Source organism: Chiloscyllium plagiosum, unplaced genomic scaffold, assembly GCF_037043375.1.
Source record: "Chiloscyllium plagiosum isolate Xiang-an unplaced genomic scaffold, Cpla_swu_hap1 HiC_scaffold_12, whole genome shotgun sequence".
NCBI lineage: Eukaryota > Metazoa > Chordata > Chondrichthyes > Orectolobiformes > Hemiscylliidae > Chiloscyllium > Chiloscyllium plagiosum.
The window spans coordinates 50977320-50992609 of record NW_028270150.1 but is presented as its reverse complement, the minus strand read 5'-3'; the positions used below and the strand labels follow the sequence as shown (position 1 = coordinate 50992609).

Below are 15290 nucleotides of genomic sequence, written 5' to 3'. Positions count from 1 at the left end.
TATCCAAATGGCCAGTTCTCCCTGTATTCTCTAAGATCTAACCTTGCTAACCAGTCTCCCATGGGGAACCTTGTCGAATGCCTTACTGAAGTCCATATAGATCACATCTACTGCTCTGCCCTCATCAATCCTCTTTGTTACTTCTCTGAAAAAACTCAATCAAGTTTATGAGACATGATTTCCCATGCACAAAGCTATATTGACTATCCCTAATCAGTCCTTGCCTTTCCAAATACATGTACATCCTGTCCCTCAGGATTCCCTCCAACAACTTGCCCACCACCGAGGTCAGGCTCATCGGTCTATAGTTCCCTGGCTTGTCTTTACCGCCCTTCTTAAGCAGTGGCACCACGTTGGCCAACCTCCAGTCTTCCGGCACCTCACCTGTGACTATCAATGATACAAATGTCTCAGCAATCACTTCTCTTGCTTCCCACAGAGTTCTTGGGTACACCTGATCAGGCCCTGGGGATTTATCCACTTTTAACTGTTTCAAGACATCCAGCACTTCCTCCTCTGTAATCTGGACATTTTGCAAGATGTCACCATCTATTTCCCTACAGTCTATATCTTCCATATCCTTTTCCACGGTAAATACTGATGCAAAATATTCTTTTAGTATCTCCCCCATTTTCTGTGACTCCACACAAAGGATGCCTTGCTGATCTTTGAGGGTTCCTATTCTCTCCCTAGTTACCCTTTTGTCCTTAATATATTTGTAAAAACCCTTTGGATTCTCCTTAATTCTATTTGCCAAAGCTATCTCATGTCCCTGTTTTGCCCTCCTGATTTCCCTCTTAAGTATACTCCTACTGCCTTTATACTCTTCTAAGGATTCACTCGATCTATCCTGTCTATACCTGACATATGCTTCCTTCTTTTTCTTAACCAAACCCTCAATTTCTTTAGTTATCCAGCATTTCCTATACCTACCAGCCTTCCCTTTCACCCTGACAGAATATACTTTCTCTGGATTCTCGTTATCTCATTTCTGAAGGCTTCCCATTTTCCAGCAGTCCCTTTACCTGTGAACATCTGCCTCCAATCAGCTTTCTAAAGTTCTTGCCTAATACCGTCAAAATTGGCCTTTTTCCAATTTAGAACTTCAACTTTTAGATCTGGTCTGTCCTTTTCCATTGCCACTTTAAAACTAATAGAATTATGGTCACTGGCCCCAAAGTGTCCTCCACTGACACTTCAGTCACCTAACAGTGGCACCACGTTAGACAACCTCCAGTCTTCCGGCACCTGTGACTATCAATGATACAAATATCTCAGTGAGAGCACCAGCAATCACTTCCCTAGCTTCCCACAGAGGTTTAGGGTACACCTGATCAGGTCCTGGGGATTTATCCATTTCTATGCATTTCAAGACATCCAGCACTTCCTCCTCTGTAATCTGGACATTTTTCAAGATGTCACCATCTATTTCCCTACATTCTATATCTTCTGTGTCCTTTTCCACAGTAAACACCGATGCAAAATACTCATTTAATATCTCCCCCATCTCCTGCACCTCCACACAAAGGCTGCCTTGTTGATCTTTGAGGGGCCCTATTCTCTCCCTAGTTACCCTTTTGTCCCTAATGTATTTGTAAAAACCCTTTGGATTCTCCTTAATTCTATTTGCCAAAGCTATCTCGTCCCCTTTTTGCCCTCCTGATTTCCATCTTAAATATACTCCTACTACCTTTATACTCTTCAAATGATTCTCTCAATCTATCCTGTCTATACCTGACATATGCTTCCTTCTTTTTCTTAACTAAACCCTCAATTTCTTAAGTCATCCAGCATTCCCTATACCTACCGGCCTTTCCTTTCACCCTAACGGATATATACTGTCTCTTGAATCTCGTTATCTCATTTCAGAAGGCTTCCCTTTTTCCAGCTGTCCCTTTACCTGCGAACATCTGCCCCCAATCAGCTTTTGAAAGTTCTTACTAATACCGTCAAGATTAGCCTTCCTCCAATTTAGAACTTCAACTTTTAGATCTGGTTTGTCCTTTTCCATTGCCACTTTAAAACTAATAGAATTATGGTCACTGGCCCCAAAGTGTCCTCCACTGACACTTCAGTCACCTGCACTGCCTTATTTCCCAAGAAGTTTTGCACCTTCTCTAGTAGGTACATCCACATATTGAATCAGAAAATTCGTAAACCTTGTATGTCTCTGTCTAAGCACCCTGTGACCTGTATGTCCTTGTTTGTTGTGATCTGACTGTACTGCTTGCAAAACAAAGCTTTTCACTGTACTTAGGTACATGTGACAACAATGATTCAAGTCAAATCAAATCAAAGGAAAGTGCTGCTGAGGTAGCCTGACCAAACGCTCAGTGTTGCTAGGCTCCACTGCAGCTGCAGGACCTTTGACAACATTAAGATGAAGTGGGAGCAAAAGAAAAATAAAGCTTTTGAGTGAACTTTGGAAGGTTAGTACAGACTCGATGGGCTGGGTGGTCTCCATCTGTACTGTAGGGATGCTACAATTCTATTGACCCCCATGGTCAAACATCCTTATTGTTTCACTGGCCTCTGGGTCCAAAAGTGCTGGTGTGAATGAAGTAGTCACCAATGTTTGGGGCAAGGTGGTGTATAGCAAACAGAAAGAGTAGAGAGTGTGGTGCTGGAAAAGCACAGCTGGTCAGCATCCGAGGAGCAGGAGAATCGACGTTTCGAGCATAAGATCTTCATCAGGATGAACAGCTTATACTCGAAACGTCAATTCTCCTGATTCTCGATGCTGCCTGACTGGCTGTGCTTTTTCATCACCACACTCTCGACTCTGATTTCCAGCATCTGCAGTGCTCATTTTCTCCCTATAGCAAACAGGAAGCCAATACGTTAGAATCGCCAAGAATTAGTTGTACCGCAGTCTGTGTCCTACATGAAAATATGATTTACTCCTTGCTTTGCTATATGTAAACAATTTTCCACCGATTTATCAATTTTTCTGCTGTCTTCCCTGTAGTTGAACATCACAAATCATCTTTCCAAAATGCCAAGTTGAAATGAATGTCAGAGAGGAGAAATTCCAGTCTCTGACATCTGCTGGATTTTTGTGGAAGCTTCTACTGAGGCCAGAATGGGCATCATTCTTTTGCCACTGATGGCAAAATCTAAGCCATTAATATCTCCTTATTTCCCAGGACTAAATTTTGCTTAGTAATGAGACCCCTTATTCTGAGACAAAGTCCCTCTAGTTCTGAACTCCACAATCATGAAAAATGCTTCAACTGCAGTCACTGTCGCTTTCACAGCATTTGGCTGAGCAATTTAACAGTAGAAGGGCAATTAATTCATGTCCTCCCATTACATTATGCATACTGTGAATCCACCTAGGATATGGCAGAGATAATTGTTACTCTGTCACAAACATAAGCCTTTGCTTCGGGACTCAGAAATTTTGGAGCTTTTAAAATTGCATTTAGCAAAATTTAGTCATGATAACCCTGAATATTGAATTGATTGAAGTAATACAAAACTGACAAAGATGTAGACAATCCCTTAATAATTTTGGGTTTGGTAATACTATATCTGAAGTGCTTATATTTTAAATAAAAATTATTCCAGTATGCAATGTTTCAGCATTTGAAAGGAGAGCAATAGAACGCTAACATATATCTCTGAACTTTGATGAATCAAAATTGCTTGTTTTGGGTTGATGTGTACATTAATTACTGGACCAAGGAATTTTATACTTTCCCACTTTAATTACACATGATACAGATTGAATTTTAGATAATTTTACCAGATAATAAAAGGAAAAGACAGAATGTCATATAGCACCAAGGAATCGTATAAGAGTTGGGAAATCTGGTAATAGAACAACCTTGTATCGGAATGTACGAAGCATTTAGAATGAAATTAATGAAGTAACAGGTCAAATTGAGATGAATGGGTATGATTTGGTGGCAAATACTGAGATGTGGTTGCAGGGAGATCAGGTTTGATAATTGAAGGTATAAGGATACTGAATGTTTGGAAGGAGAGGCTGAAAGGAAGACAAAATGTTATAGCTTTATTAGTAAGGGAATAAATAAGTGATGTGACGAGAAATACTATAGGCACTAGACTTCAAGATGTAAAATAAGCCTGAATAGAAATAAGAAAAAGCAAGGGAAAGAATCTCCCGAGGCAGTGATCAATACATCCCAAAAAAACAGTAGTACCGCAGTGGGGTGCTGTGTAAACCTGGAAATACAGTGGGTTTGTAAGAAAGGTACAACAATAAGCATGGGTGATTTCAATATGTGTATAATTGATTAATCAAATTAACAAAGAAATCAACAAGAAGGAAAACATGCTTGACCTCATCCTCACCAATCTGCCAGCTACAGTATCAGCAAGAGCAACCACCGCACGGTCCTTGTGGAGATGAAGTCTTGCCATCACATTGAGAATACCATCCATCGTGTTATGTGGCACTATCGCTGTGCAAAATGGAAGTCTTCAAGCAGATCTAGCAACTAATGACCGGGCATCCATGAGGGATTGTGGGCCATCAACAGCAAAAGAATCATATTACAACAAAATATGCAACATTACGGTACAGCATATTCGCCATCCAATCAATGACATCAAGCCAAGGAGTCAAACTGGTGCAATGGAGAGTGTAGAAGGACATGCAGGAGCAGTACCAGGCTAACCTAAAAATGAGATGTCAACATGGTGAAGCTACCAAACAGGACTACTGTGTGACAAATAGTATAAGCAGCAAGTGATAGATCGAGCTAAGTGATCCTATAACCAACAGATTAGTTCTAAGCTCTGCAATGTAGTAATGAAGAGGGATGAACAATTTAACGACTCACTGGAGAAGGAGGCTTCACAAATATCCCTACCTGTAATGATGGAAGAACCCAGCACATCAGTGCAAAAGATAAGGCTGATGTATTTGCAGCAATCTTCAGCCAAAATGCGAAATGGATGATCCACCTCAGCCTTCTCCAGTGGTCCCCAGCATTAAAGATACCAGGCTTTAGTCAATTTGATTCACTCCATGTGATATCAAGAAATGGTTAGAGACATTGGATACTGCAAAGGCTATGGGCCCAGACAACATTCTGGCAATAGTATTGAAAACTTGTGCTCCAGCTATTGCCAATCCTTTTGATACAATTTCAACATTGGCATCCACCTGACAATGTGGAAAAGTATCCAATACATATAAGGCAGGTCAAACCCAACCTGACCAATTACCACCCTATCAGTTAATCCTTGATCATCAGTAAAGTGATGGAAGTACTATCAAGCATCACCTACTCACCTACTCCTGAAGAAGGGCTTATGCCCGAAACGTCGATTCTCCTGTTCCCTGGATGCTGCCTGACCTGCTGCGCTTTTCCAGCAACACATTTTCTACTCAGCAATAACCTGCTCAGTGATGCCCAGTTTGAGTTCTGCCAGGGTCACTCATCTCCTGACCTCATGACAGCCTTGGTTCAAGCATGAATTCCAGAGGGGAGGTGAGAGTGACAGCCTTTAACATCAAGGTCGCATTTGACTGAGTGTGGCATCAAGGAACCCTAACAAATCTGGAATCAATGGGAATCATGGAAAAACTCTCTGCTAGTTGAAGTCATACCTGGCCCATAGGAAGATTGTGGTGGTTGTTAGAGGTCAGTCATCTCAGCTCCAGAACATCTCTGCAGGAGCTCCTCATGTTAGTGTCCTAGGTCCAATCAACTTCAGCTCCTTCATTAAGACTTCCCGTCCATCATAATGTTAGTAGGGAGGATGTTTGCTGATGCTTGCACAATGATCAGCACATTCACAACTCCTCAGATACTGAAATTGTCCATGTTCAAATTCAACAAATCCTGGACAATATCGGCTTGGGCTGACAAATAGTAACATTTGTACCACACAAATACCAGCCAATGACATCTCCAATAAGAGACAACCTATCACTATCTCTTGACATTCAATAGTCTTACCATCACCACCATCAACATCCTGGGGGTTATTATTGACCAGAAACTTAACTGAACCACCATATAAATGCAGTGGCTACAGAAAGGAATGATGCAGCAAATAACTCACCATCTGATTCACCAAAGCCTATCCACTGTCTACAAGGCACAAGCCAAGAGTGTGATGGAATGCTCCCCACTTGTCTGGATGAGTGCAGCTTCAAGAACAACACTCAAGAAGCTTGACACTATCTAGGACAAAGAAGACTATTTGATTTGCAGCACATCCACAAGTATCCACTCCCTCCACAACTAATAGTCAGTAGCAGCAGTGTGATCTATCTACAAGATGTACTGTAGAAATTCACTAAAGGTTCTCTTCCAAACCCATGACTATTTCCATCTAGAAGGACAGGGCAGCAGATATGAGAACACCAGTACTTGCAAGTTCCACTCCAAACCATTCACCATCCTAACTCGGAAAATATATAGCCATTCCTTCACCGTCCCTGGGTCAAAATCCTGGAATTCCCTCCATAAGAGCATTGAAGGTCAACCATCAGCAGTTGGACTGCAATGATTCAAGAAGGCAGCTCACCAACATCCTCTCCAGGGTAAGTAGGGATGGGCAATAAATTCTGTCACAAAGCTGGTCCCTTTTTTCTAAAAACTGTTCCTTTTCTCAAGGATACTGTGTCCTTGGTTTTTGTCAGAGGGGTCATAAAACCCTCCCGGCTCTGAGGTGACTAGTTTGGTACAGAGATGGAAAAGGATGTTGAGAGGCCTTTTGTTTATATGTAAACAGATGAGACCTCAGGCTAATGTGGTCATATTCTGTGATCTGTATAATGAAAGGGGAGTGGTCAGCTCTCTAGCTGAGCAGTTCAGTCCAGAACTAGTTAGGAGTTCAGCTGTGTGGAAATAGGCTGCTAAACTCTCTCTCTCTCCTTCTGTCCTTCTAACTTCAACCTGTTGCCATTTGTTCCATTTTTACTGTTTTTTGAGGGGGTTTGCTTATTGGGACTGTTGAGTGTATTCATTAAGTCTAGCTTGGATAGATTGAGTTGTGTAAGGGTTCTTTATTCTGTTCTTTGTGTTTCATTGTGTAATTTTGTAAATACATTTTTGTCTGTTTTAAAATCTGGTAGACAACTTAGCTAACGTAGTCTGGGTAATTTTCACTGTACACTTATCGAAACAAATTGCAAAGTTATGGTCTGGGTTGCCTGCTTAAGAATGTTTTGAGTGGACTGGCCTAGTCCACAGTAATTCTGACATCCCACAAGAGAAAAGAAGTTTCCACTGATTTAGAAAAATGCTAATATAATGCACTTATTCAAAAGGGAGAGAGGCAGAGTGTAGGAAATTACAGACCAATTAGTTTAATATGTATCATTGGGAAATTATTCAAATCCATTATTAAGGAAGTTGTAATAGGACATTTGAAACGTCAAAGCACAATTGATCAGATTTATCATTGTTTTCTGAATTTGCTAGAGTTGTTTGAAAATGTATCAAGCGAAATGAATAATGGGGTTCCTGTAGATTTAATATATCTGGACTTACAGAAGGCATTTTATAAAATGCTGAACAAAAATTTAATAGACAAGTTTGGATGAGATTAAGGGAAATTTATTAGCTTGGATGGAGGATTGGCTAACCAACAGAAAGCAGATAATTAAAGTAAATGGGGCTTTTCTAGTTGGCAAGTTGTAGATAGTGGGTTGACGCAGGGTTCAGTCCTTGAACCCCAACTATTTGCAATCCATTTAATGAAGACGATTCTGGGTAATCCAAGATGGAGGACAAGAAAAATTCCTGGCTGTAACAGCTGCACCTTTTTTGAGGTATTTTAGGTGTTGGAGGTGACTTCCTCGAATTCCAGGAGCAGCAATTATTGTTTCATATGCTGTTGCATTGTTTTGGAACTTTGGAAAAAGAAAGTCAAAACAACAGCAGTTTTAAAAAGGGAGAGGCACAGATAAAAGAAGCACATGGTGAGGTCAATGTAGGACAGAGAAAGAGAAAGAAACTGACACCACAGTGAACCTGCACAGTTACTGCCTTTGCTGTTTGAATTCATGTATCACTGGACATCAGAGTGCATCTGGGAAAGTCAACAAACAGTGAAATTCACAACTGATCTTGGAGGAATTGTTTGGGCGAAGTCACAGCAAAGAAACAGATAAGTGAATAGTTTTAACCTGGAGCAGTGTTTTGTGGAGGAATGAGACAGTGTTATTTTCTGGGTCTGCAGATTGTGAAGGAACAAAAATGGCCTTTAGTGGAGTGATATTCACTTCTTGTCAGATGTGGGTGTTTAAGGAGAGCCTACAGGTTACTGTGGATTATATCTGCAATAAATGCTGTTGGTTGCGAATCCTATCAGATCGAATGGATCAGTTGGAGAGACAGTTAGAGGCAATGAGGAATTTGTAACAGCAATGGTATGTGATGGATGCCAGTTATAGGAAGGGGGAAAAGTCGTAGATGGGTAAAATTCAGGAAAGGTAAGAGAGGTAGGCAGTTAGTGCCGGAGTCTTCTGTGGCTATCCCCATTTCAAACAAGTATACTGTTCTGGAAAATGTAGGGGGTGATGGATTCTCAGGAGAAAGTAGCATGAACAGCCAAATTTCTGGTGTTGAGACTGCCTCTAATGCAATGAGGCGTACATCAGTTCCAAGAGATCAGCTGTGTTAGGGGACTGTCTACTCCGAGGTACAGACAGACTTTTCTGTGGCCAGTAGTGAAAAATCAAAATGGTGTGTTGCTTCCCTGGTGCCAGGATCAAGGCTATCTCAGACAGGGTGCAGAATGTTCTCAAGGGGGAGAGGAGCCAGCAAGAGGTCATTGTCCACACTGGAACCAACGACTTGGAAAGGGAAAAGACAACAGAGAGTTAGGCAGGAATTTAAAAAGGAGATCCTCTGGATTATTCTCTGTGATACGAGCTAGTGAGGGCAGGAATAGGAGGATAGAGCAGATGAATGCATGGCTGAGGAGCTGCTGTATGGGAGAAGGATTCACATTTTTGGATCATTGGAATCTCTTTTGGGCTAGAAGTGACCTGTACAAGAAGAATGGATTGCACCTAAATTGGAAGGGGACTAATATACTGGCAGAGAAATTTGCTAGAGCTGCTCGGGAGGATTTAAACTAGTAAGGAGGTGGGGTGGGACCCAGGGAAATAGTGAGGAAAGAGATCAATCTGAGACTGGTACAGTTGAGAACAGAAGTGAGTCAAACAGTCAGGGCCGGCAGGGACAAGTTAGGACTAATAAATTAAACTGCATTTATTTCAATGCAAGGGGCCTAACAGGGAAGGCAGATGAACTCAGGGCATGGTTAGGAACATGGGACTGGGATATCATAGCAATTACAGAAACATGGCTCCGGGATGGACAGGACTGGCAGCTTAATGTTCCAGGGTACAAATGCTTCAGCAAGGATAGAAAGGGAGACAAGAAAGGAGTGGGAGTGGCATTTTTGATAAGGGATAGCATTACAACTGTACTGAGGGAGGATATTCCCGGAAATACATCCGGGGAAGTTATTTGGGTGGAACTGAGAAATAAGAAAGGGATGATCGCTTTATTGGGATTGTATTATAGATCCCCAAATTGTCAGGGGGAAATTGAGAAACAAATTTGTAAGGAGATTTCAGCTATCTGTAAGAATAATAGGATGGTTATGGTCTGGGATTTTAACTTTCCAAACATTGACTGGGATTGCCATAGTCTTAAGGGTTTAGATGGAGAAGAATTTGTTAAATGTGTACAAAACAATTTTCTGATTCAGTACGTGGATGTACCTACTGGAGAAGGTGCAAACGTGACCTACTCTTCGGAAATAAGGCAGGGCAGGTGACTGAGGTGTCAGTGGGGTAGCACTTTGGGGCCAGTGACCGTAATTCTACTAAATTAGTGATGGTGTTCGACAAGGTTATCCATGGGAGACTGGAGAGCAAGGTTAGATCTCATGGAATACGGGGAGAACTAGCCATTTGGATTCAGAACTGGCTCAAAGGTAGAAGACAGAGGGTGGTGGTGGAGGTTTGCTTTTCAGACTGGAGGTAAGGATCAGTACTGGGTACACTACTTTTCGTCATTTATCCAAATGATTTGGATGAGAGCATGAGTGATATAGTTAGTAAGTTTGCAGATGACACTAAAATTGGATGTGTAGTGGACAGCGAAGAAGGTTACCTCAGATTACAACAGGCCCTTGATCAGATGGACCAATGAGCTGAGAAGTGGCAGAAGGAGTTTAATTCAGATAGTTGCAAGGTACTGCATTTTGGGAAAGCAAATCTTAGCAGCATGTGTACACTTAATGGTAAGGTCCGAGGGAATGTTACCGAACAAAGAAACTTTAGAGTGCAGGTTCAAAGCTCCTTGAAAGTGGAGTCGCAGATAGATAGGATAGTGAGGAAGGCGTTTGGTATGCTTTTCTTTATCGGTCAGATTATTGAGTACAGGAGTTGGGAGGTCATGTTGCGACTGTACAGGACATTGGTTACACCATTGATGGAATATTGCGTGCAATTCTGGTCTCCTTCCTATCGGAAAGATGTTGTGAAACTTGAAAGGGTTCAGAAAAGAGTTACAAGGATGTTGCCAGGGTTGGAGGATTTGAGTTATAGGGAGAGGCTGAACAGGCTGGGGCTGTTTTCCCTGGAGTGTTGGAGGCTTTGGGTTGACCTTGTAGAGGCATTTAGATGGGTGTATGAATAGGAAGGGTTTGGAGGGATACGGGTGCTGGCAGGTGGGACTAGATTGGGTTGGGATATCTGGTCAGCATGGACGGGTTGGACCAAAGGGTCTGTTTCTGTGCTGTAAATCCCTATGACTCTATGACATTTATGACTTGGATGCACGCAAAGAGGGTACTATAGCCAAATTTGCAGATGGTGCTAAAATAGGTGGGACAATAGGTTTCAATATGGAAATAAGGAATGTATTAGTGGATATGGTAGGTTAGATGAATGGACCATTATTTGGTAAATGAGGCTTAAGGTGGTTAAGTGTGAAGTTATCCAGTTTAGTCAGAAGAATACAAGGCAATGTATTATCAATGTGGAAAGAAATTTCAGATTTCTTTGGTGCAGAGTGATCTGGTGTCCTTGTGTATGAATTGCTGAAAACTGGTACGCTGGTACAATAAATAATAATGAAGGCAATGGAATTTTGGCATTGCAGAAGGAAAGGAGTATAAAAGTGGGGACTTATTGTTGCAACTGTACAAGTCATAAATGAGGCCACATCTGGAGTACTGCATACAGTTTTGGGGATATAATTGAGGAGGGATATAATTGCATTGGAGACAGTTCAGGGGTGATTCACTAGATTTTTTTATTCCTGGTGAAGGGCTTGTGTCTGAAACGTTGACTCTCCTGCTCTTCAGATGCTGTCTGACCTGCTGTGCTTTTCCAGCACAACAACTTTTGACTCTGACTCGCCATTAGCTGCAGTCCTCACTTTCTCCAGGCATGTGAGATTTGTCTAATGAGGACAGATTGAGCAGTTTAGGCATATACTCTCTGGAGTTTAGAAGAATGAGAGAAGATCTAATTGCAGTGAATAAGAGAGAGTCATAGAGTCATACAGCATGAATACAGACCCTTCAGTCCAACTCATCCACATTGTCTGGATATCCCAATCTGACCTAGTCCCATTTGTCAGCGTTTGGTCCATATCCCTCTGAACCCTTCTTATTCATATACCCATCCAGATGCCTTTTAAATGTTGTCACTGTACTTGCCTTCACCAATTCCTCTGGCAGTTCGTCCCATACATGCACCATCCAGAACATGGAAAGGTTAGCCATCAGGTCCTTTTTAAAACTTTCTCCTCTCACTATAAACCTATACTGTCTAGTTTTGGACTTCCTCGCCCTAAGGAATAAATCTCTGTAAGGTCACCCCTCAGCCTCCAGCAATCCACGAAAAATAGCCTCAGCCTATTCAGCCTCTCCCTATACCTCAAACCCCTCTGTCCTGGCAACGTCCTTGTAAATCTTTTCTGTACCCTCTCAAATTTAACAACATTCTTCCTATCACAGGGTGACTAGAATTGTACGCAGTATTCTAAAAGTGACCTAATGAATGTCCTGTACAGCTGCAATATGATGTTCCAACTCCTATACTCAATGCACTGACCAATGAAGGCAAGTGTGCCAAGCACCTTCTTTGCCTTCCTATCTATGTGTGACTGCACTTCCAAGGAACTACAAACCTGCACCCCTAGGTCTTTTTGTTCAGCAAAACTCCCAAGGCATCACCATTAGGTATATAAGTCCTGCCTTGATTTGCCTTACCAAAATGCAACACTTCACATTTATCTAGATTAAACTCCATCTGCCACTCCTTGGCCCATTGGCCCATCTGATCAAGGTTTCATTGTACTCTGAGATAATCTTCTTCACCATTCACTACACTACCTATTTTTGTGACATCTGCAAACATAACTTGCCATACTTCCTATATTCATATCCAAATTATTTATATTAATAATGAAAAATGCTAAACATGCTAAAGTAGATATAGGGATGATGTTTCATTTTGTGGGGCAATCTTGAATGAGAGGTCATAGTTTTAGTATAAGGGTTAGCAAATTTAATCAGCAATGAGGAGAAATTAAGTCTGTGAAACAGTCATGAATCCACGCAATTCACTATCCCAAAGGTTGGTAGATGCAGGAACATTAAGTAAATAATTGTAAATCTTTTAGATTGGATCTGTGATCCTTTTCTAAACTGTCAAATGGTTCATTCATGACTGTAGGATAACAGGTAATTCCTGTGAAATGGTAATATTTTCCATACCACTCATAGTACTTACATGAAGAGGTTAAATGTTTCTGGTGATTAAGTTGTTTTAAAGTTCTCTTTAGGAATATGTATAAGAATATTTTTGTCTTCATTACAGAATATGAAAATGCTTAGTCCACCTTAAAAATAATATCAATAGTTCCACAGTCTGGGTATTAGATTTAAAACATGCTGCATATTTTTATGTCAGATCATAAATGTTTCTGGATTCAAGCTTGGAAACATCTGTTAGCCAAATGTTACATCCCATATAAAATGGTGGATGCAGCAAAGTCTGAGCCAGTGCATCCTAACTGCAGAAATGCGTCCCAAATGTGCTCACTTGCTTATAGTCCTGATCATTGTTGTTCATGGTCAGAATTATCCGCCATCTGATGTGCAATGGGTCAATCGTTATAGGCAAGGTTTTAACTTCCAGTGTTATCCAGGGGAAGCTTTGGTCTCAATACAAAGTTACTATGACAAATCAGAAGGTTCTGATAGAGTCTGGAGTTTCGAATGCATGCCAACGCCTCAGGAAATGGGAGAGGTGACAGAATGCTGGTGGGATGACATTCAACGAGCTGGACTTGAATGGTAGGTCACAAGGTGTATTGTTAATATATTGCTTTCTTCTACACAACCTCTGTTTAATTTTTGCTGTTGTGTTTATTAAGCTATGCTTTAAAATGATCAAATAGTTCTCAGACTGTTATGTATGAATAGGAATGCAGGCCAGTTATTCTACTGAATATAACTGATAAACTTCAAATGAGAAACAGATAACATGTCAGCTTTGAATTTTCTGTGACTAAATATTCTTTCAAAATACAATGTAAATCCAATCTTATTGTTAGAGGTGTGTGTCCTACACTTGCATATACTAACAGATTTCTTCCTACCCTGCGATCCAATGTTAGAATATAATATCCTTTATTGCTATGCGAGTAGATTAAGTACAACTTACATAACACATCAGTGTCTGCAATACTAGAAATTTTGAAATATATTCGTCCTTTCCAACCTCAATATTTAAGGAATTTTCCTTTTTTAATTTCACATTTATGGACACTTTCAATGGTTTAAATATTAACTAGACTAAAATGCGGTAAATATGATCAGTCCTTATATATTTTTCCTTTTCTTTCTCATTCGTTTTCGCCTTGTACCGTTCCTACCCTGACCACAACTTACTCTACTGTGGACTCTTCGAAAGCTAGCCTGTGATATCAAACCCAAGTGGTTGATAATCATGAGTGGAGCCAAATTGATTTTCTTAGATGCATTCAGCCTTGAATACTGTTTGATGACTGGCTTGTACACTGAAGGGGCAAAGATGGATATTGTGATTCTGTATCTTGGGAATGCCTTTTTGAATATTGGACCATCATTCTTTGTACACATTTATTTGGCTGAATAACGAGGAAAGCCAAAGCGGGCAAGAAGAAAGAAAAGATTTTATACTCAGAAACATGAGGAAAATAATAGAAAGAATGAGGAAGATTCTAAAGAAATGTTAAGTAACAGACAGAGCAGAATTACAGTTGCAGAAAGCAATTCAGAAAGACACGAAGAAACTCAGTGAGAAAGAGATTAACCTGAAAAGTCAGTCCATGTTTTATTATTCACATTTTTGTGCTATATTTATACATTTAAAGTCACAAATACATAACTATTTTATCTAAAAATGTAAAGTCTACAGAGGGAAGATGGAAATTGATACTCTGCTGCATTGTATAACTTTTATATGTATTTTGTAATCTTGTGCTACTACAGTCCTTTTTTCACTTGGAGGTTTTGATGAGGTATGATTGTCTCATCTTGCTGTTAATTCATTGTATTGCGTTAAAGATTTCCTTTAAGTACCTGGTTTGTGCAGCAGTAGGTTCTATAAGGCCAATGGAGGGCCACTTTCATTCTAATGTCCTTTAGGGAAGGAAATCTGTTGTCCTTACCCAGTCTGGCCGACATCAGTCTCAAAAACCACAGCAACGAGGTTGATGAGCAACAATTGCGGACCTTGCCTGTAATGCCTACAGCTTATGAAAAGATGATGAAATTCTGGAAGTAAAATGCTGACAGACGGTCGAATGGCCTCAATAAAGTGCTTGTGGCGGTCCAAAGCTGGTCCCACTGTTGGTAAAATTCCTTGGGAACATTCTGAGAGAGCTGGGAATTTGGCTCCCACCAACTTTACCCCAACACCACTGTGATCCTACCTGATGCAGACCAGCAGAATTCCTATCTTTGAAAATCCTACATTCTGCATGATGATCCAGATCTAACCCTGATTAAGACTACCACCTTAATGAGACTGATTTAATCAATTAATGAACAAATTCAGAAGCTAAATTAACTTTATATATTTGAATATTTATTTCAAAGCACTGCTGGTTTTTGATCATTTGCCTCCATTTTATGATGTTAATTTGTGAAGCATGCACAAAACTGTGGCACAATCAGTGCTTGGATGAAATGGTTTGGAAAGGTGAGTTTAAGTTTCATTAGTTCTCAAGCGAAGTAGGATAGTAATAACCTTTAATAAAAGCAAAATCCAGATTATTCATGTT

General features: G+C 40.6%; 1 protein-coding gene and 1 long non-coding RNA gene across 15 annotated transcripts in view; one reads left to right on the top strand and one right to left on the bottom strand.

Moving 5' to 3' along the window:
* Window positions 1-15290, bottom strand: part of LOC148148538 (uncharacterized) — a 418607-nt gene that overhangs the window by 246641 nt on the left and 156676 nt on the right. The window lies entirely within an intron of this gene.
* dpt (dermatopontin) overlaps window positions 13015-15290 on the top strand; it is a 33951-nt gene continuing 31675 nt past the window's right edge. The window contains exon 1 of the mRNA XM_043700888.2: window positions 13015-13317. Within this exon, the coding sequence (XP_043556823.2) occupies window positions 13043-13317 (275 nt within the window). The 5' untranslated portion in view covers window positions 13015-13042. The remainder of the gene's footprint in view (window positions 13318-15290) is intronic.